This window comes from Megalops cyprinoides, chromosome 5 (assembly GCF_013368585.1).
Source record: "Megalops cyprinoides isolate fMegCyp1 chromosome 5, fMegCyp1.pri, whole genome shotgun sequence".
In the NCBI taxonomy this organism is placed as follows: Eukaryota; Metazoa; Chordata; class Actinopteri; order Elopiformes; family Megalopidae; genus Megalops; species Megalops cyprinoides.
Window position 1 is genome coordinate 3,659,227 of NC_050587.1, and position 22,102 is coordinate 3,681,328.

Genomic DNA, 22,102 nt, shown 5'->3' on the forward strand with positions numbered 1-22,102 from the left:
GCTTATGTAAACCGTGAGCACATATGGAGCTGAGTGGTCTAGAAAGAAGGGTATGCGGAGACTGAGAGAAGAGCAGGCACACCCAGAACCTGTGAGGTTTTTGTATGCCATTCTATTTCGGGCTAAATGGTCTGGAAGAGTTTGATATCAACATTGAGTTTCACTAGATACAGAGAGGTGAGGCATACAGACACTTGGGAAGTACCTATTTAGTATTGGCCTTGCTGTGTGTTAGACACTGACAGGATCTACTGGCTGTGATGTACCAATACTGAGCTCTTAATTGAACCAATTAACATTCGTGCTGCTGTGAATGTTTCCTTTTTAACATTTGGGATTATCTCTTCATGTTATCCCTGGCTGGCACTGCTGTGTGGCATGCACTCAAAAATATGTCCGCCAGAAAGAAAAAAAAAAGATCAACCTCTCTAATTCCCAGACGCTGGTACATTAATTAGGCCGTATGCAAGCGAGTTAAATTTACAAGCAGCTACCAGCCATTTGGGACAGTAAAAGAGCAGTGTTTTTGAGGTGGCCTGAAATTCAGTCACGCTGGCTTCCACACAAGACTGTGCCGAGTTCCTAGCCAAAGGAGCTTGCATGTGACGAAGGGCAAAAAACAGGGCAATTTGCATGTGCTTTCTGTCAAATAGCTTTTCTATTGTAACAACTCGCATTAACATACTGACCGCTTTTCACATTTCTTTGCTTTCTAACTTATTTTTATGGTTGTTTTTTTAAAGCTTTAAAAAGAACAAGACTGTAACAGCTCCGGTACTGGGTTTGATGTTCCGTTTGTTGTCCTCGTGTTCGGTTTTTTTGAGCCTTATTTTTCTCGTTTGTGTTTCCTTCTATCCTCTTGTTTTGTTCTGCTCCACCTCTCTGCCACTACTCCATCTCTCTTACTGGTAGCTTATGTCCCTGTTAACGTCCCCCCGCCAGCCCCCCCCTCCCCCCCCTGCCTCCGCCTCGCCCTCACCCTCTGCTGTTCCCAACGGCCCCCAGTCTCCCAAGCAGCACAAGGAGCCCCTCTCACACCGCCTCAACGAGTTCATGGCCTCAAAACCCAAAATGCACTGCTTCCGGAGCCTGAAGCGAGGGGTAAGTTGTCTTGTGGATGTCAGTGTCTTTTGCCCTCTCACTCGCTGTATGAACAGAGGGGGGGCTATGGTCACGCCTGAAACGGCAGGTGAAAATGAAGGTGGGAACGCAAGCAAAAATGACCAGCTGTTGCTGAAATCATTTGGACCTCACAATATCTGGGTGGGGCAGTTAGCAGTTATGTTTTAAAATTGAGTATGTTTTAAAATTGATCTCACGGACTTGACTGAGGGACACCCTTTGAGAGACATTCCTGGTGTTCATCAGATTCACTGGCATTCATGGTGAAAGACTAAGCCAGACTATAAACTTCATAAAAATAAGTAGTGTCAAAAAATGATTGTCGATATTAATTGTCTCTTGCTTTGTTAATTTCACAGTACAAAGATATACAAAGAACATGAGCAAAGATATTTATATATGAAGAAAAGAAAGGTAAATCTGTGGAAAAATTGAAATCCGGGTAGTAATTGTTTTGGCGACACCATCGCTCCCCCTATACAGCGGCCTGCCTCTCACTCTCTCTGTCTTGCTGCCTCTTGCACGCTTCCATAGTTGCTCTTAATCTGTATCCCAGAGTAGTGGATGCCTGTCTCCAGTAGTGAAACTCTGCGTGGTCTCTCTTTGGTTTTTATTATTTTTAATGCAGACAAACCTTACACACAAAAACGTGAACACCTCAATAGAATTTTCAAAGGGACTCTCACTGCCATGTCTGCGGGTGTCATCTGTGGTGCTGGGGTTCTGTATATAGTGCACAAGCACATAAACCAGACTGAAAGGCCAGAGCCGCACTGTATTTGGGAGAGAGATCGGTCTCCCTGGACATGTCATGATTATGGCCTGTTACTTGTCAGAAAGTCCAACCTGGAGTACATCTGTATGCTCATAGGTGGATGGTGTTTTCTAGTTTACAACAGGCCAAGCAAATATGGTGTCAGATTCATTTTGATAAATAAGCAACTTCTAATTAAATGAAGAATGGTACAAAGCTCTTTAGTCTTTTTAGCACCGTACCATATCACCCAATGGATGAAAGAGGTGCATCAGTTTTTATATAAGGTAAGAGTTTTGTCGGCCTGTGGTGAGGAAGATTGCTTAATACTCTGAGTTGTTGTGTGTTTTCTCAACTGAACACAGGAACAGAGCACTGAGCCACCATTACTGAGTGAGACAGCAGTTACTACCATAAACACCTTACTCAGTTGTACTGGACTACACAGTCCTGAGCCACAAACGGAAAGTGCTGAGGCCATTAGTGGCAGAGCAAGCAAGGCATAGACAACTAATGCAAAATACAGCACTCTCAACAGTATACATTCCACAGTAATATTGTCTATAACCATCATTGCTTTGGCCCATTGACCGTGGCACGGTGAGGTAACCAGGCCCGGAGAGATAGCTTTGAAAAGTGAATGTGGAAGATGGCTTCATGCTGTCTTTGGTTACCATTGTTTTTTACTGTAAATGTCATCACATCTTGACTTGATCTTCTAAATAGCAATCATATGAATAAACAGGCAGTCTGGGTTTAGCTTTGTTCTGTGTTTTTAGCTTGGTTGTACAGAGGAGACTCTGTGCAGTTATGCCCTCTTTATCCTTTTTGGAAATGTATGAAAATTAAAAGTATTGCATTATGGAAATATTTCTGTCCTTAAAGCACTTTTACTCTGTATAGTGGTTATCTGAAAATCTTTCAATGTGTTACCAAAATTACAGTGTTGTAATTTGCTATGAAAACTTTAAACATGCAACATCTTCATCTGTTTAAACCCTTGAACTTTTTAAGCAGTGCATAAAAATATCTTGTGGTGCAAAATACTGCAGCCTTCAGTTTCAGGGCTCAAAATATGAATTAAAGACAGTCCTTTGGCCGTATTTGTACTGGGCGAATTAAAGCAGATTAATTGAATGGATTGAACAGAGCAGGAGAGTTTCATAGGGACTCAAGACATAATGATACAATTTAGCTGAAGAGTCACTCTGGGAACTTGAGGCAGAGCGGATTAGTGATGGAGTACAGTTCTGGTGGCTGTGGGCCGGCTCTCTGGTTTCTGGGTCACCTCTGCTGGGGTGGCAGTCTTCTCAGAGATGGGTTATCAGCACACTGTTTCCTGTGCCATGCATGGTCCTTCCCTGCTTCTGTAGCAGGCTCCTGTCACACTGTGTTGCTATTTTGGATCAGCTCAACAAACCCACGCTGTCTCACCTTGAGCTCAGGAAAAGGCGGGTTACGCGTCCTTCCTGCTTCGAAAATAGAGATTTTCACACTTTCTTTTGGACACTTCACACTCGCAGCAGTCGGGAGATGGTGGACATCGGATTACTTTTGTGTTTTTAAAGAGGTATAAGTAATAATGTCCCAATCCAGTCTCAAAGATCGGTGTCGGGGCCGAGCAAGGCATTTTTTAACTGATCGGTATCGGCTTTATTGAGCATGAACCTAGGCCCAATCCTTTGTTTTACGTGAGCTGTCACACGTGTGGTAAACGGAGAGCACAGTTTGTGGCAGGATGCGGCTAAAATGTCTGCAGTGTGGAAATACTTTAAATTGGAAAACGAAAGCGGTCCAACAGCCACTTGTAATGTCTGCAATGCGAGGATTTTGCGAGGCGGTGGTAACAGAGCTGCGTTCAATAGGGGAGAGCGGGACACAACCTAACACATTTTGGTTTTTGTGAAATAATTTAAAAAATATTTAAGCTGGAATAATCATGTTTTTATACAAGCAACATATACATCTCTGCTACAAACGAACTCTTTAACTTTGTTTCTAACACCTACCGTTCATGTACAATTCCACCGAAAATGCCGGGAAGTGCAATGTTACAATTTACCCCATGGATTAATTGTAACAGACAGAGGGTTAGTTGTAACAGTTGCTAGAAAAGTCTGATAAATTAGTGTTAATTAATTAAGTTAAGTTAATTAAGATAAATTAAGTTAATTCAATATAATTCTATGTTGTATGAAACATATATTTTCCAACCATACTGCATTATACAGTATATTATCTGTATGATAGATGGACAGATCAATCGATAGATTGACATACATTCTCGCTCACGCACACACACACACACACACACACACGTCAAATTATATATGAATATTAACATGAGACTGTATGTCAAACAATGACAAATTTATTTTTTGTCCACAAGGTAGGACAGCAAATAAAAAACATCACAGGTCAGCAAAATATGGAACATTATTTCTGAATAACTACAGCTTTGCCAGCTGTTAATGTCAGTTTCATTAATATACATATTTAAAACCGAAATACTAACATCTGAAAGATACTAATAAAGCAGAACAAAATTCATGTTTTCAGATGTTTTCTCTTTTTCCTTTTTAAAGCTGTGTAAACATATGGAAAAAAGGACAAAATTTACCTGTGCACTGGCAACACTGTAAAATTGGCTGACCAGTGTTTCTAACAATACAACAAACAGGTCAACACAGTTCTACTCTACATCTTTTAGTTTGTTTACTTTGCTATTTTGTAAAAAAATAAAATAAAAAACATTAAGGAACAGCTTGGATGCAGGCAATTTTTTCTTAATGCATTGCAGAGCTATTCAGTTGTCAAGCATATACATTGGATTGATTTTAATAACTTTAATGTACTTGAAATGTGCACTGTGCAACTGTATTGTGTAGGAAAATACAAGTATCGGATCAGGACTCGGTATCAGCAGATGCTCAATATTAAATGACTCGGATTGGGATCGGGGGCAAAAAAACTTGATCGGGACATCCCTAGGTGTAAGCGCTATGGTCATGAAAGGACATGGTAATTCCTTCAACAGAGCACTAGGAGGAAAATTCTCAGCTTCGGCCATCAGATGGTTGAGTTACGACTGAAATTCCTCTCTTATGGGGCAGATTGGTCTTACAGCTGAGCTTAGCTGTCTCCTACCACAGGTCAAATCTGCAGACTTGTAAAACACTGTAGTTTTTTTGTGAGATGTCAGCATGCCTTTTTCAGTACGAATCTTGTCTTGGTCATTGTGAGAAAAGAAGCTTAAAGTCTGGGGAAGGAAGTGAGGGGGGGGGGGGGGGGGGGTGATCAGGCTTTGATATTGATTTGATCCTGTGAGAGCCCTAAATGAATTGGAAACTCTGAATTGCTTTTCTCCCAGTCATTAATTTTTCTCAGTATCACAATTATTCCTAACAGAACAGCGTATTGCAATTCTCTTCAAATCATTCATGACGTCATTCATTGTCATCGTCCACATTTATTTATTATTTATATCATTTTTATAAGTTTGGATTTTATCAGGTTTTTTGTTTTGTTTTGTTTGGTTTTGTTTTTCACTTCTGCTGGTACTATGTATGCAGCTGCACTAAACCAATGTAATCAATATCTAATAGCTGTCAGTGTAGCAAGTTTTACTTGTACAAAATCTACACTACACTACAGCATTCTTCTCTGCACTGGATTTTCAGAGCTCTCTATGCATTGTGTAAGCCAGCAAAGGTTCCCATATCTGTGCAAATAGGCAGTCCACCAGTGTCAGTGTGCTCCAGAAAACCTCCAATATACAAGCTTTCAATGACAACATCACTGGGTCTTTAACAGTCCTTTTACTTACACCTGTCCCTGCTCTTTTTGTAACACGTGAAAGGCCAGGGCCACAGAGGGAGCACAGCATTCAGGCCCTTAACTCTGGACATGTGCACGTACGCACACACAGACACACACACACACACACGCACACACACATGACTGGTCCCTTCTTGTGAGAGCAGTTTGCAGATCCTTTAATAAGTTTATATTTGAATTCCATTATGTCTGCTCTATTAGAACTATGCACATTCCTGTATGTAACAGTGTTGATTTTATGTAAAGCAGATCAAACAGAGGGTGGACTTGGTGCTGTCCTCTCCCTGATGCCAGATGCAGGCCCTCCTGGCGAGTAGTGCAGTAGTAGAGGAGGCTCTGATGCAGCGCAGCAGGGCTTTCTATGTCAGCCTGCAGCGCTGTGGGAATCTCTGTTATTCTACACCCCACCAGGCACCACTCTGCTTCTCTCTCTGATCTGCTGCCAGATACTGAGGAGAGCCAAGACCTGTGTCAGAGTGTTTGTGTGTGTGTGTGCGCACGCGCGCATGAGCAATCTTGTGTGTGTGTGTGTGTGTGTGCGTGAGCGAGAATGTATGTGTGTGAGGATGTGAGCATGACTGTATGTGTACATGTTTGTCTGGGTATGCGTGTGAGTCTGGTCTATTTTGTGTGTGCCTGCAAGCAAGCGTGTGTGTGTGTGTGTGTGTGTGTGTGTGTGTGTGTGTGTGTATGTGAGCGAGCGTGTGTGTGTGTGTGTGAGCATGTGAGCATGCCTGTATGTGTACATGTGTGTCTGGGTATGCGCATGTTCATGTGTGTGTGTGCAAACAAGCGTGTGTGTGTGTGTGAGAGAGAGTGTCTGTATGTGTACATGTGTATCTCGGTGTGTGTGTGTGTGTGAGAGAGAAAGAATGTCTGTATGTGTACATGTGTATCTGGGTCTGTATGTGTGTGTGTGAGAGAGAGAGAGAATGTCTGTATGTGTACATGTGTATCTGGGTCTGTGTGTGTGTGTGTGTGAGAGAGAGAGAGAGAGAGAGAGAGAGAGGATGTCTGTATGTGTACATGTGTATCTGGGTGTGTGTGCGAGTTTTGTCTTTGTGCTTGTGCGTGTGGGTGTGTTGCCTCAGGAGGAGGGAGAGTGGCAGCGCTGTGTTCATTAATAAAGATGTGTTCTTTTCTGTCGTCGCCACGGCAGCAGTCCAGTCGCTCTTATTATTACCACAAAGAGCTCATGAAGAGGACGCTGGGCAAGCCCACGTACGCATTTGAGGCCAGGCAATATGTTGTAAGTGCGTGCGTGCATATGTGTGCGCGTGTGCGTGCATGTGTGTATGGCCGAGCAAGGGTCATACAAGCGCTGCACAGACACTAACCGCATTTAACAATGGAAGGTGAGGAGCAGCAGTTTTGGGGCGTGTCCTTTGCAGGGTAGACTACATTCATGTACCTCTGAAATATTCCACTAAAGTTACAGCACAGCATTAGCACGGACTTCAGTTGCCCCACATGAAACGAGACTCATTCTACTGTCTTTCTGATCTGAAGCAACTTCATTGAGATTATTTTTTTATCACTAATTTACTCCTTGTTGCTTATTGGCTATAAAGCAGTAATAAGCTTGTGTGAAGATTGTTTAGGATTCTCCCAGCAATGAGGCTTCACCACACACTCACCAAAACTTCACTCAGCCATCAGATCCAGTTCTTCATTCTGCTTCTGCTGTTTGTCAGTATCTGTCGGTCCCTTAAATGGGGCTAGTGTCTGTGGCTGCGGCTGCCCCAGTAACCATGGTCATATCACATGACCATCTGGATCACATGGTCACGAGATGCGAGGTCATCACCTCTCCCGAATGTTACTGCAGCTTGTGGTCCTGCGCCGCCACCCCCTCCCCCCATCCAGCATTTCAGCAAGGGGTTAATTCACAAAGTGTCACAAGCACAGAGGTAGACAAACGGGAGATGGAAAACAGTAAAACATAACAGGAAACGAAAGTGCTTATCGCTCAGCTCGACCCCACCCCCCCCCCCCCCCCCCAAAAAACTTCTCCCTCCTCTCTCAGGCTCCCCCTCAGAGGGTGGGAGTCCTGTTTGTGTTTGTTCTAGTGCTCGTAACACTTTGGAATGCAGGGGCACCCAGAATTTACCCCTCTCAGTTCGGTTGTGCTGACATCCATCACTCTCGACCTGTGTGCATACTGCGGTCTCCCCCAGGCCTCCAGAAGCCCTCCGCACAGCAGCAACAGCCATGCTGTAGCACATGAGTATCCATTCAAGTATCCTTCAGAGCTTCCCAATTACCATTCAGAGAGGATCCGTGACACGTTCGGTAAGCACAGACAGGTGTAAGCATAGAAAAGGATACAAACGCTGCAGTAAAGAAAATCAAAATTGCATTGGGCCAGGCAACGTGACCTGAAATTCCGCTTTTCTACTGTAATTTTTCACTACCTCACAGCTTTTCAGCTTGGTGACAGTTGAACTTTTTTTCCCTTTACGATAGGAATAAGAGAATTAGATATATATTAACAGTAATTACTCATCATTATGTTCTTGTTTCTATAGAGCATTTTTTGTAATTCATGTCATTTTAATCAAGGTTTTATTTTGACTGTAAATGAATTATCTTGACATCAGCTCATAGGTCCTCCTCAGATTTTGTTGGTCATTTTGCATATTATTTGTCATAGTTTTGGTGTTCTCGCTTTTGTTTTGTATGGTTTCTTGATTATGGCACCTCAAGGTCATTTGTTTTCCTGCCGCTTCCCATTTCTAAAATTGGACCGTGTTACTGACCTTTTTCCTTGTCTTTTTTGTAAAGGTCAGCGAGCATGCATGTTTTTATGTGTCAGGTCTGCGTTTCTGGAGGGAGTGTATGCGGGTGTGTAATAGCGTGTAATGGCGCATTGGGGTGAAGGGTGCTTTAAGGTGGCAGCTGCACCATGTGGACTGGTTTTCTGCAGGGGTGTGGCGTGACTCCACTCCAGCCCCTGCCCCTTTGGCATCCCGGTACAGCGACACCTATACCTGTTCCTGAGCTTTCTCTCTCTGCGGGTTTCCTGTCCGCTCCTGTGGGACACCTCTCACTCTCACCTGCTCCTTCACATGTCCTTTGTGTGTGTGTGTGTGTGTGTGTGTGTGTGTGTGTGTGTGTGTGTATGTGTGGTTTTGTCTCTTCCTGTTCACTCTCCCCCATCTCCCTCGCTGCTGGCTGACTAGAGGCGTAGACTAGTCTGCTGGTGTCTGTGTCATGTCCGGGGAAAAAAAGTGCTTCATCTCTAAAACCTGTTGCTGAACTTCACTGGATGATAACAACAACAAGACGTTCTGGAATCACAGTTGTCACTACTGACTTTGAAATATTGCAGATATTTCCGGCTGTATACTGGGCACAATCTTTTCTGATATGATCAGGGATGTCTGGCGGAACAGATAAACAGTGCAGACACATTTAACCAGAAACCCAGTCACAGAAACTATTTGTCACTGCTGTCAGACCTCACTGTGGTATGGCAAGCCCATGGGGACAAATTAAGCCAAGTAGGGATTTGGCACGATTTCTTTCAGCCAGATGTCTTGTCATTACAGTAGCCTCTGTGGGTTGTAGCTTTGCTTCGGTAAACATGTAATTTGCCCCCAATTTATCCAAGCTGCAATATTTCAAAATATCCAAACGATGATGATGATGGTTTCAACTTCTCGCTCTGGCACAGCCAGCTTGGGTATCATGCGATGAACGTTCGGCTCAGGTGTGCCCCTCGAGGCACCTCTCACCTGACACACCCTAACAGCTCCAGCTGTCAACATGTGCCAGAAATGTCAAAGTTCACCAGTGCTGCTGATGTCGACTTCACATTTTTGTCTCTTCTCTTTTTTATTTTACATTACTCTCCCTTCTACCGTGAAGCTTTCTCTCAAGCTGGTAAGCATGACCGTAGCATGCTCCTCATGTATTTGACACTTGACAGTAATTCTCTGTGGTTTTTTGGTCGTTTTTGTTTTAATTGTTTTAATTGTGTACTGTTGCAGTGATGAGAGGATTAATTGCCCACACTTGTTGTTTGTCTTCTTTTTTTGTCGTCGTTTGTCATTTTTTTGTTTTATGTCTTTGTCCGTGTGCCCGTCCTGCTCTGTTTGTCTGTCCTGTCAGATCACACTCAATGCTCAGGTCCGGAATCTCATTGAGGTGATCAGAATTATTCATTGTTAATGTTTTGGTTTGTTTTGTTATTGATGTTTTTTTCTTTAGTAGTTAGGACTAAAACAATGTAGATTGCTGTTAAGTAGGTAGTGCTCACTGTGTGGTAACCCTGCAGCAGGGCTCTAAAGGCAGTCAGGATTTCTAGAGGCAGGATGGTGAGTCTCCCATCCGGGGTGGTGGGGGGGTTAACCAAATAGGCCAAAACAGACAAAACATTTCCACAATGCTGGTCTCTATATTCTCTCAGGTGTTTGAAATATTTTCCAGGGACCCCACAATCAGATGAAAGGAGTGGCTTGTCCCACCCGTTGATTATTTACAGAGGACCGTGCATAGTTCTCATTTCCCTTAATGTCAAAGAAAGGGTTATTGTGCCCCTGGCAGAATAACATTGCTGAAAAGCGTGAACAACCCTCCACCGTGTAAATGTGTGGGGAAGTGTAGGGGAGGGACAGGCGTAGTTTTAAGAGTTAAATCTTGGGGAGGTTGATTAAGAGTGGCCTCCCTTGCTGCGACACCAGCATGCGAGATCTGTTTCTTCACCACTGTGATGGAGGATGCTGGGAATGGCCACCCCTCGCCCTGGACGAGGTATTTTTAGCAGCGTGGTAATCGTCAGTTAATTTCTCTAAAAGATTTGGGGGTTTAACTGATTCAGTCTAATAAATGATCCAATCAATATTTGACTTTCAGGGTGAATCAGAGAGCCAAAAATGCTTCTGTTCAGGGTGAGGGTGGGTCACTCCTACTGCTGTGCCGTAGCCATGGAGACAGCAGGAAATGGTCCAGACTGTTTGGGCTTTTGTAATGTAGCACCTCTAAGGTGATCATACTATTGATGTTACTGAAGTGAGCACCCAGCATTGTGTCATCGTCTGCAGAATATCATGTTAAAGGGTTTTGTCATTCCCTTGTAATGGTTAATCTCCCCCTGCCCCCATTTGACTCTAAGGTTTAAGTGATAAAACCCCTAATTACACTGTAAATTGCTTTTCAGTCAGTCTTGGGAAGGCCTTTTGAATTTAAAGTCAGCAGCTAGCAGAAAGCTAGCAGAGCTAGCAGATAGCTTTAGACTATCAGCTAAAATAAATTAAAACTCACCCTCCCCCACTAAAGAACAAAATTAGAAAATATGTAAAAAAAAAAAAAAAAAAAAAACTGTTAGAACTTATAGTAGGGAGTAGATGAAGTTTTAATTTACTTGAAATATTAGCATTATGTTTTTGCTTTTGCAAAACTGCAAAGACATTTAGAGCCCTGTTTCACATTAAATGCGTTCATATAGATTGTATCAAATTGTACCTGAAGGCATTCCAATCACTCAGTCATCCCAGTGCTTTCAAAATATTCAGTCCATAATCAGTGAACATGTCTGAATCCAATAATATATCCTTGTTATTTGGTATGTGAGAAGGGTGATTACCGAGACACCCCAGTGCTAAAAAACCTACAAATGTATAATTGAAAATAAATTTTGTATCTCGTTAATTATTTGATCATACAGAGAGGTAAGTATTCAAAACTTGTTTCTCAGGTTTGGAGGGCTCTTTGTGTATATACTGTACTCTTTGTTAATATTACCATGGGTTGTACTGTTCATCAGGATTTTGTGTTTTGTTTTTTTCTGGAAATGTGGTGCACCTAGAGAGTAGAGCACTCTTTTAAAAGCAAAGTCTGACATGTTGAGTAAATCCCATTTGTTGTATTGCATGCCTGGTAAGTGTTATGCGGTGATGCAGAGAGATGGGGTAAGGTCAACATTATAACCACCTGCATTACTGACCCGGTACGGTGACCCTCTCAAGGACATGTGCCTCTGCTTTTTCAGTTTGCAGATGTTTCACATGGGTCTCAACCTCTTCAGTCCAAGCCACAGTGTCACCTGACCAAACCTTGCGTTAGCGCATATCCATGAAATATTTTCAATAATGCCAGCCAGCACAGCTAAGAGAAGGAGCCCATGGAGATAAATAAATTGCTCCAGTATGGCTGGTGTTTCAGTAGTTTTGCCATATGCATAGCAAAATATGTTTAAAGTCAAAGATTACTTATACAAGTGAACAGATGTAGGCCCAATGATCAGATGTTATCTATCAGCAGTGTTTGACAGACAATCTACAGAAATGGGGTTCTACATTCCTTTGGTCAGCTGCAATATACTGCAGGGGTTGTCTCCTTTTCCATGTGAGAAAAGCTCCCAATTGGCACCACCCTCTGTCTGAAACATGAATTACAACTCATAAACAAGAGTGACCTCAATTATGCAGCTTGTTAAAAAATATATGTATGTCATATAAAAATATAAAAATGCATATATCTGTTCTGTGCTCGACAGATAAGTAGTGAATTAAAGTGAATTGATCTAAAATTCTGTTCTTTGTGATTGGTATAATATTCCGTTTCCTGTATTTAAAACCAGTGTTCCTCACACACACACACACGCACACACATATGCCCCCAGATTTTTAACAGAATGAATCAGCCAGTGAGTCAGCTTCTTAAGTGTTAATGTGACATTTACAGACTGTATCCAGGTCAGTCTCCCCAGGGGGAGAGGAGTGCAGTGCACAGGCCCAGGGCTTGGAACTGAAAAGGTTAAACTCGGTGTTATTGCACAAGTCAGCTACTGTGAAGCTGCACTATCCCTGTGATTTAAAGCGCTGGAAATTAGGGCTCTATTAGCAGGACTGAGTGGAGCCCTAAATGTGCCTGGACATGCTCCACACTTGTAATTTGGTGCTAGATATATCTTACAGATGAGACCATAGTTCACACACAATTCAATTCTCTATTTACGTCTGTGTTTTAGACACAAAGGCATGTCAAGATGGATGAACATCCTCTAGTGTTGAGATCTTGTCTTTGTGTCAAGTTACTTAAAATAAAAAAACATGGGAGTATAGTAATATATTTATGCGCTCCACTTTTTATTTGACTATATTGTTTATCTCAGAAAAGAATACCTGCTCACTGATGTTATGCTCCCAAGTGATTCATTTGTACTGTTATTACAAAACTGTGTCTGAAGTATTACACATGGTTTTGACTATGGGAATAGTGAAATCCTGAGGGGGACACTGCAGCGGAGAGTGGCGTTAGTGGCTGTATTCTGCACTTGATGTTGCTGTGACGACGCAAGAGGTGAACAGGCCTTTACAGGTCTCCCTGTGCTCTCTCTTTTCCCCCTCCTCCAGGGCTCCGGTCCTGAAGATTTCAGCCACCTGCCCCCCGAGCAGCGGCGGAAGAAGCTGCAGGCCAAGATCGACGACATCAACAAGGACATCCAGAAAGAGATGGATCAGAAGTAAAGTATCCTTGTTCTGTCAATTCTGGCTCTCAGCGGTGGCGGCGTGCAGTAACGGACAGAGCTCTCAGGAGATGGCTGTAGGGTTCAGGTCCTCAGAATAAGGTCAAGTGTAGGCACATCTAGTGTAGTCACAGGTGCATCGCAACGGTGACGTTGTTAATACAGTGGTACCTGTGAGCTGTTGTTGCTCCCAAATTTGGTGGTTTATGTTGCAAACAAGCTGAAGTTTTGAAATGCCTTCTGTTCGTGTGCACAATAATGGTGTGGAGGAACAACAGGGTGTAGCTACCTTGTCTCTTCATTACAGGGTTCTGATCTCCTCATTAAAAACTCAACAAGACATTGATAATATAATTTGGCAACAGTTGAAGTGAAGCAAACAAGGTGCTAAATAAGTGTTGTGGTGTTTCAGGGATGCCTTGACTAAAATGAAGGACGTCTACATAAAGAACCCGCAGATGGGAGACCCCAACAGCGTGGACCCTCGACTAGCTGAGATCAGCCAGAACATCGAGAAGCTCCAGCTCGAGGCACAGAAATTTGAGGTGGGGTGTTTGTTGTGAGAAGTGACTGTTGCAAAGATGAGTCTGTTGTCACCTCCCCTTGTCAGATGACAGCCCCTCTCCACAGCCCTGCAAACTGAAGGGCAAATTCACATGCTCCTGTCAGGCAGGCTGGCAGATAGCTTCCAGGAAGAAAGAAATAGAATTTAAACTGAAACACCATCAGTAAGTAAAAATCAGCGTTTTATTACATCAAAGCAGATCACAAACCCAGGGTGGTCCTGGCCTCCAGCAGGAGATGGCTTTGCTCGTGTAGGAGACCTAAGGAAAGAGGTTCAGCCAGGAGAGCCAGCTGTGCATTCCGTGGCCTGTGCCGGAACAGCAGACAGAGCACGCTCAGAGGACCATGCAGATGTTGCTCCTCTGGCCTGTGGTGAAGACCAGCTGGTGCTATCAGCTGAAAAATAACATCCCTTCCTCGCTTGCTGAGATGGAGGCCTTACTAAAGTGTGCCTCTATGTTTTATCGTTTAGATGTTCCATAGATGAAGTTTTAAAGGCCTTCTGGTTGAGATTACATATTGTAAATGGGGTTTTAAGTGAAATTGTAACAGACCAATTAGCTGGCAGCTCTCTGATGGCAGCATACAGCACAAGGCTGGTGCACCTGCAGTCAGTGTGTCTACTTTCTCCTGCACTCTGATACAAACAAATCCCCATGTCAGGATGGCACAGAATGGGGTATTCACTGAATGAGCTGTCTCACCCACTGAAAGACTCATCATTTGGCATACGAGGCACACATCATATCACACATCGGCAACAGAGGGGAGTTAGTGTGAGGCCTTCAGGCTGGAATTGAAAGTGAAATGCTACTGCTGTACCCTTGAAATTTTCCTGTTCCTGTCTCTGTAGTAAGTACAGTTAAAGGTGAGTACGGTGCAGAATTCAGCCATTGCAGGCTGACCAAAAAATGTTCCCTTGTCAACCAAATAGTGATGAGTAACATGAATCAAACATTGGTGTGTTCTGAAAGCCCACTCTTTTACCTTATTTGAACAACTTGCTCCCTGTTGAGTCAGAGTCTATTGTTGCCAGCTGGGGATCTGGCTCTGGGTCCTGGCTTTCTCTGGCGTCCAGGTCAACAGTGTGGGGCCTGGTTTGTAAACATCTTTCATTTTCTACCATAAACCTCCATTAACGTCTGAACTACATTACATTTGGCTGCCCTTCCCAGGATGATCAGTCTATTTACAGACAGATTCCAGATTTTTGGACGTTTGTATAGTGAGAAATGTGTTTAGCATGATCGAGAGGTGTCATTAATCACAGTCCTATTGTGCTAAATACAGCAGACTGCTCTGTAGAGTACTAAGATGGTGGAGTTTGGAGGCATTGTGTAACTGTACACTGGAATAAAAAAACACTGTTAATGTTAATTAGCTTCCATTGTTGTGCTCTGACATTATGTGTAAGTATGTGGAAATCTGGCTGGAGCAGTGATTGAAAATCTGGCGGGAGAAGTGTTTGAAAAGCAGTAGTGTTTCATTTGGTGCGTTCATTGATGTATTATAATAATGTATTGTCAGTGCACTGTTTTGTACCTTTCAGAACCAAGCCAAGATATGCTTTGGGTAAAAAAAATCCATGGAATGGAGTTGTATTAGAATGACCTCAGTGGAAAGTTAACAGGGATTACAATTTCCCAGATAAGATCATGGAGAAACAGACATAACATCGCTCTTGATCACCTTTCCAACAAACAGAACCAAAAATAATGCCTTTTAGTTATGAGATGGGGAGGAATAACAAGTTAATTATTCCTCCAGGTTGATGTAGTAAATTTGCAGACTAACCTTCTTCTTTTCTGTGTCTGTGTGCGTGCGTGCGTGTGTGTGCATGCATGCCTGCACATATGTGTGTGTGTGTGTGTGTGTGCGCATGTGTGTGGATGTGCTTGCCACAGGGATGGCTTGCAGAGGTGGAGGGCAGGTTGCCAGTGAAGAGTGATCCCCCTCGCAGACAGAGTGGGCTGTATGAGACCCAGAACAACACACCCGTCAACAACAACTGCGCTCAGGACCGCGAGAGGTACAGTAGAGCATGGGTGGGCGATAATGCATGGAGGCACACTCAGACACCAGCAACTCCAGAGTAATCTGGGAACGACTGGCAGAGTGGCGCTGTTGCTATAGTTACTGTGTCTGTTCCTCCTTGAGCAGCCCAGATGGCAGTTACACAGAGGAGCAGAGTTCCGAGACTCAGATCAGGGTCCCCAACACAGAGTTCGATGATGAGTTCGATGATGAAGAGACGCTCCCCACTATTGGGACTTGCAAAGCCCTCTACCCCTTCGAAGGTAATGTCCTGCTCAGCACCAGTCACCTCAAGCAATATCCACATTCTCCTGCTAATATCAGGAACTACCTGTCCTAATAAATCCCTTCTGAGAGATACTGAGATATATTAAGACAAATTATATATTCCTCATCCATTGCATCCAACTCAAGGTTTAATTCCTTGCAACAAAGAGTGTTTTTAATTTCCGCTTTCTTTGTCTATGTTTCATTTTATTTGTCCTTACTTCTCTCACTATCACTATCACTATCACTATCACTATCACTATCACTATCAATCTTGGCTTGTTTCTTTCCGTGTCTCTCTCTCTATCTCACTTGCCCTGTGTCTGTCCCTCTCCCTCTCTCCGTCTCAGGCCACAATGAGGGCACCATTTCGGTAGCAGAGGGCGAGCTGCTGTACGTGATAGAGGAGGACAAGGGCGATGGCTGGACACGCGTGCGTCGGAATGAGGAGGAGGAGGGATACGTGCCCACGTCTTATGTCGAGGTCTTTTTGGACACAAATGCCAAAGGTGCTATGACATACATCTAACTGTAACTGCTGGCAGGGGGGAAGCGGTGGGTGGGGGTGGGTGGGTCATTGGCTACAGAAGGCAGGGAACCACCCTTCTGAAAATCCGGTGCTGCAGCGCAGGACAAGTCAAACCTCCTTTTTTTGTATTGGAATAGGGGCCAGCCCTTGAGAAGGCAGGCAGACTGTAGGGAGATCCCACACCTATGCTTAGTGCTGTAGTATTCATTTTTCTCTCCTCTTTTCATTCTTCTAGAGAAAAGCATGTAGATAATAAGGTTTGTATGCTCAGCTCTGAGAGGCTGCTAACTGTGGAGGATTGCTGGGTGAGACAGGAGAGACAGGTATCAATGCAGAATCTGTGCCATTTACCACAAGTGGGTCTTTCCCCTGTTATCTCTAGCCATGCACACTCTTTTATTGGGTCATCAGGTTGGCTGTGCTTACTTTATTCATGTTTTACAAGAGCAGGGGGTGATATAAGGGAGTGTAGAGAAGCTGGCCAATATTACTTCCCCAATAAACAAGCCCAAAAGAACAAAAGTTTTAAAAACCAATAACTTATTTTAAAACCAAACAAAGAAACCAGCCTATGCAGACCAGTAGCAGGGAAAAGGTGAGCCTCCCCCTGCTCCCCAGCCACACCTGTATTTAATCAGGCCTCAATCAGCAAGGTGTGGCTCGTTATCCAATAAGCTGGTTCCCTCACAGATTGCCAACAGGTGCGCACAGTTCAGATTGACACACAATTGGCAATGACTGACATCAATTAACAATTTACAGGCTAAGGAAGAGGTGGTGAAGGCTGTCCTTCACAGGGAGTGTAAGAGATGAGTGTTAATATTTCAAGTTGAGCTATTGAGCTGATGCATTCTGTTTTTATCATTTCTGAATTACAGTCCTGCTAATATAAACCAAGAGGGGTTCCTCCCTGTTGCTTGTGCTCAGCAGTGTTAGAGTTCAGTCACCAACAGGACAACTTTATTATGTCACCCAACAAAACAATCAATAGAAAACATCCTTGGTAACAACAAATAACAATAACTCTTTTTTCCTCAGTGTTTTTGTACAGAATTTCTGGATTGTTAAATCCCTGGATATTTGTGTCATTTCCACTACCAAAGACAATCCCAGAGAACTCTCACATTTAGTATTTTGAAGCTGCATCAGCTTCTGTGTAGAAATGCTTCTTGGACTCCCGTTTCCATGTCAGCTTTATTGTAAACGTGGAACCGTTCACTGGCAAGAATAGCCTTTCAGATCAGAGATCACTATATTGATTTTGAGGTCATGAATCACAGAGATTATGTCTGCAGCTTCTCTGAACAGCAGTGACTAGAATCGCAGTTTCATAAAGGTCAGCTGGTGCATTCAGCATGCGCACTGAAGAATAGACATTTCCATTCGATCTTGATATATTATTACCAGTTCTAAATGGCAGCCAACCCCAGACCCGTAGATTGATTCAAGATGTGATTTTTTTTTGTTTCTTTTAAAAGCAAGAGCAACATTTGTGAAAGTGATTTTTTAGGTTCCTCTAAAATTTCTAAAAAAAAGTGCTAGAGCTATACATTTATAAGAAAGCCCAGAATCACTTTGCTTACCCTGTAGGAACGCATGCCAGATTGTGCTGTGTTAAATTATGCAAATGTAATGTTATTTGTTTCAGCTTTTTAAAAAATAGAGAAATATGCAAGTTCTTTTCTTTTTTAAACTATGAAAGGCTTCGTATCAAAAAGTAACGCTTCTCTCTCCTGTAATGGCGGCTGTAGGCGTCTCTGCATGCTTTGGGTAAAACACTTGTTCTGTAACGCAACGAATGATGTTCTTTTCCAACATTTCCATTATGAAGTCACACATCCTCTTCAGCATCCCCATCAGTGTAGCATAAGGAGAAAACTCAAAGCGCGGATGCCAGGGGAGCGCGCTCGGAGAGAGGGACAGGTTTCCGGAATCGGTTTGAAACCAGCATGCGGTCCGTGGGCGGGGCAGGGAGGGGTGCAGATGCTGGGGTGATTTTTTTTTTCAGGCTCGGCTAAATTACTTGTGTGATGAAACAGTGAGAGGTGGGGATGGCACAGTTGGACATGCCTTTGTGGTGAAGAGCCTTTCTCTCCTTAAAATAAAAAAGCCACTGTTTGCATGGGTTTGAGCAAATCCTGCTTCACAACATGTTAGTTCAACAAGCATGGGTTAACACAATGGATGTAAAGCTGTTTTCCAAGCAGTCAACAGTTGTATGCATATTCCGTTGGGGTCAGACTACATTTAAAGGCCTAAAGTTCCCACCAGCTGTCTGCACTGATGCAGACTCCTAAAAGACACAAGGTGGAATTCCTCCGTGGTTTGGCCCTATCTGCGAAAAGAAAAATAGGTGACTTTTCTGAGTCACGTACACAACATTTTTCATTCATTTCACTTTGAAATAGAAGGAGAATGTTGTGTGGAACCTCTGCCCAGAGTAATATTAACACAGCCATTTCATCGGCCATCTGGTGCACACAGGGCCAAATGAAATGCAGCCATCGGCCAGTGAAACGCATGGTAGTCAGCCTTCTTAATAACATAACAAGTGTTTTTTTGCATGTTTGGCATCAGCACAAGCTAAAAAGTTACCTTCGACATGTTTAGCTTGTCAGAGTAAAACTGAATATTCAGGCCAAATTGAATGAAGGAGAGTAAATTTGCAAAAGAACACTCTCTGGAGCCAGAAGGAGCTACTATAGAATATATTTGATTACTCTTCCCTGAATTGCCATTGACTGGAAACTGCTGAAGCTCATGTCCTCAAATAGAATAGCTTTGTCTACCTGAAAAGGCCATTTGTCAGAATGATTTTCTCCATCTTACTTTTTCATTTTTTTCTTTTCTTTCATGCATCCTCTCTAACGTGTTTTTGTCATTTGTTTTTGTTTTTTTGTTTTATTTTTATTTTATTTTCTGAATTGCAGATTCCTAAAAGTGTGGGGCTGGCACAGGAGTGGCAGGGCAAGCTGCCCCGGAGAAAACCATCTTCCTTTTAAAGGTCGTTAGTCAGAAAAAACAACACAAAGGGGGACGAGTTATGAGGCCTTTCAGTTTCCCACTCCATACAGAAACCCATTGAGTGCTCCTTCTGCAATGGTAGCTGAAAGCAGCGAAAAAAAAAATAAAAACTAAAAAAGGAAAACAGAACTAAACCAAATTTAGCACACATCATATTTTTGATAGATCTGCTTCTATTGTTTCTGCATAGCTTGCTTTTTTTTGGTGTACTAACTTGGCTTCCGTGTCTATGTGTGTGGCGGCTGATGGCTCTCGCTTTGAACCCCCCCAAGCGCAGCCTCTTGTGGTCAGAGACAGGACCGGGACCAGACGGTCACGCGGCAGGAGCGGAAACTGCATTGGTCGCGTAGGGCAGACCCGTTTCACCGCGTATCAGGGTCATCATCAGACCTGCACAGGATTCCAGTCACTGACCTCACAATCACTGACATTACATGCAGGAGGACAGACCACTTACAGAGTGGTCTTGCACCAAGGGAATTAGTTCTAGAATCTGAACACATATCCACACATCATTCTTTTTACTCATACGTCTGTAATATTTCATAATATAATATTCACAGTAGCCACATTTTAGATTATCATACAGTGAGAATGCTGAAGACGGACATAAGCGATTAGTCATCAGCTTTGCCACGTCTGAACCAATAGAACATCCCACATTATTTGTCCATCCGTTTACACGTTATGCTCAGTGTTTTTACTCTGATAATTATGGTCACCTTTCTTTGGTCTCCTCACTTGGTATGACACCTTGCGCAGCTGCACACCTGAACCCATGCGTGGGGGGTGGGGCCTTTACTCACCTGCACTTTCTCTCTTGTGACTCACTCACTGGCAACCTCTCCTCTCTCTGGCCACCCCCCCACTCCAGGCTGCAGCCACGGCCGCTGGCTCCAGCCAGAGCGCACACCCGCGGCTCCTCAGCTGGGATCGTGTTTCTAAGCATGCATGCTTGCCCTGTCTCCCTGCCTCTGCCAATCCTAGAATGGGGTCTGACCCCGTCGCCTGTCATTTAAGTTAACCCCATTGCCTGTACAGTTCTTAACCTGTTTGCTTACTTTTTCTTTTGTGCCTGTGGTTTCATTTTTCTTATTTTTACACCATTTTTGTTGTCTTTTATGCATGGTCACCTGTGTTTAAACCGTGAATTCTTTTTAAAGTGATGTACTCCTGGTATCTCTCATCTTCCACCACCCAACACAGAAACATTCTGGATCCCATGTTTTGTTTTGTTTTGTTTTTTATTCTGATATCTTCTATACATATATAAATATGAAAATGCCCTTTGTTAATTGTATGTAAGATGTAAGTTAATTGTTAATCGGAATGCAAGAGGTATGCCACTAGCGGTCATGAAGCATTGGCAACAGCCCAGGATCTGGAGGGGCTCTGCTGTCAGGAAGAGAAAACGGACATCACCGTATCACGTCTTTTGAAGGTTTGACTGGCGGTCGCTTGTGCACGGAGACAGACGATCTGAGACAAAGTCCCGCCCCTCTCCACACCGTAGAAAGGAAACCCATCTTGAATATGCAGACACAGCTCACGTCTGTCCTAATATGTACAGAAGAAGAGGCATCAGAATCGGAAAATATATAAATATATAAATAAAGTTTAAACAGATAAAAAAGGAAAGAATAAGTCTATTTTTAAGGTGTTAACTATACTTGTTGTTAAAATTGCTTTTTTTTTGCTTTTCTAAGTAAGAGTTCTGGTTTTGTTCTGTAAAGTCTGCCAAATGGTATTTTTTGCACTTTTTGTTTGTTACATTTGGTCTGCTTGTGTTCCGAGCACTGAATACTTTGCATTGTGTTAACTGTGCCAATTAAAAATGTTGGGGAAAGGAAACAGCATTTTGTCACTTGACTTTGTGCTTGTGAGGTCTTCTTGCCTTTCCAGGGCGAACTGCTAATATAGGGCCGCTGTACAGCAGTAATCCCCAGCTGAGAGTTTTCACCTACATAGATAATGTTGTGTAACATACTTGCACAGCAACATTATAGTACTCCAGAAAATGAAAGTTCCTCAGATTTAAATGGCCTGCATTTCCATCCATCAACAGCATTCAGTACTTAAGAGCCAGATGAAACGCTGGTTACTCATTATTAAAAAAAACCCTTGAATGCATTTCATTCAGATTTTCAGAATAAACTGCCACATCTCATGAGTAATGTTATTCCTGAGTGTCACATTAAACCCCAACATGGGCAGATACTGTGCTTGTATCCACAGAAAGTCATCTGACATGGTGTTGGTGTGTATATTATCGCATACAGTCACCTACAGAATTACTGGCACACTTCATAAAAAAAAGACTAGAAAAAAATTATACATATTGAATTTGTTTAACATGCAGAAAATAGTGAACTGGAATGTAAAAGTAATTTAACATAGGTGTCACAATTATTGGGACCCTTTAAGATTATCCGAAATAACATCAAATAAAGTTAAATTCTGCAACAAAGTTCTACATATTTAAGTTCATCTTAGTCATTGG

The 22,102-nt window shown here is 43.0% G+C and overlaps 1 protein-coding gene across 6 annotated transcripts in view; it reads left to right on the forward strand.

Annotated features, from left to right (window-relative positions):
* The window catches only part of LOC118778003 (formin-binding protein 1), an 87,176-nt gene extending 66,877 nt beyond the window's left edge, over window positions 1–20,299 (forward strand). For 2 of the 6 annotated variants that reach the window (XM_036529298.1, XM_036529297.1), the window contains exons 11-19: window positions 913–1,101; window positions 6,873–6,962; window positions 9,584–9,598; window positions 9,827–9,862; window positions 13,072–13,181; window positions 13,597–13,729; window positions 15,653–15,777; window positions 15,906–16,045; window positions 16,400–16,578. In XM_036529298.1, coding sequence (XP_036385191.1) covers window positions 913–1,101; window positions 6,873–6,962; window positions 9,584–9,598; window positions 9,827–9,862; window positions 13,072–13,181; window positions 13,597–13,729; window positions 15,653–15,777; window positions 15,906–16,045; window positions 16,400–16,578 — 1,017 coding nt within the window. Of the gene's footprint in view, window positions 1–912; window positions 1,102–6,872; window positions 6,963–9,583; window positions 9,599–9,826; window positions 9,863–13,071; window positions 13,182–13,596; window positions 13,730–15,652; window positions 15,778–15,905; window positions 16,046–16,399; window positions 16,579–19,508 lie in introns of those variants that run through there. The other 4 variants (XM_036529296.1, XM_036529300.1, XM_036529301.1 and 1 more) reach the window with 4 other exon arrangements.
* Window positions 20,300–22,102: the final 1,803 nt, after the last annotated feature.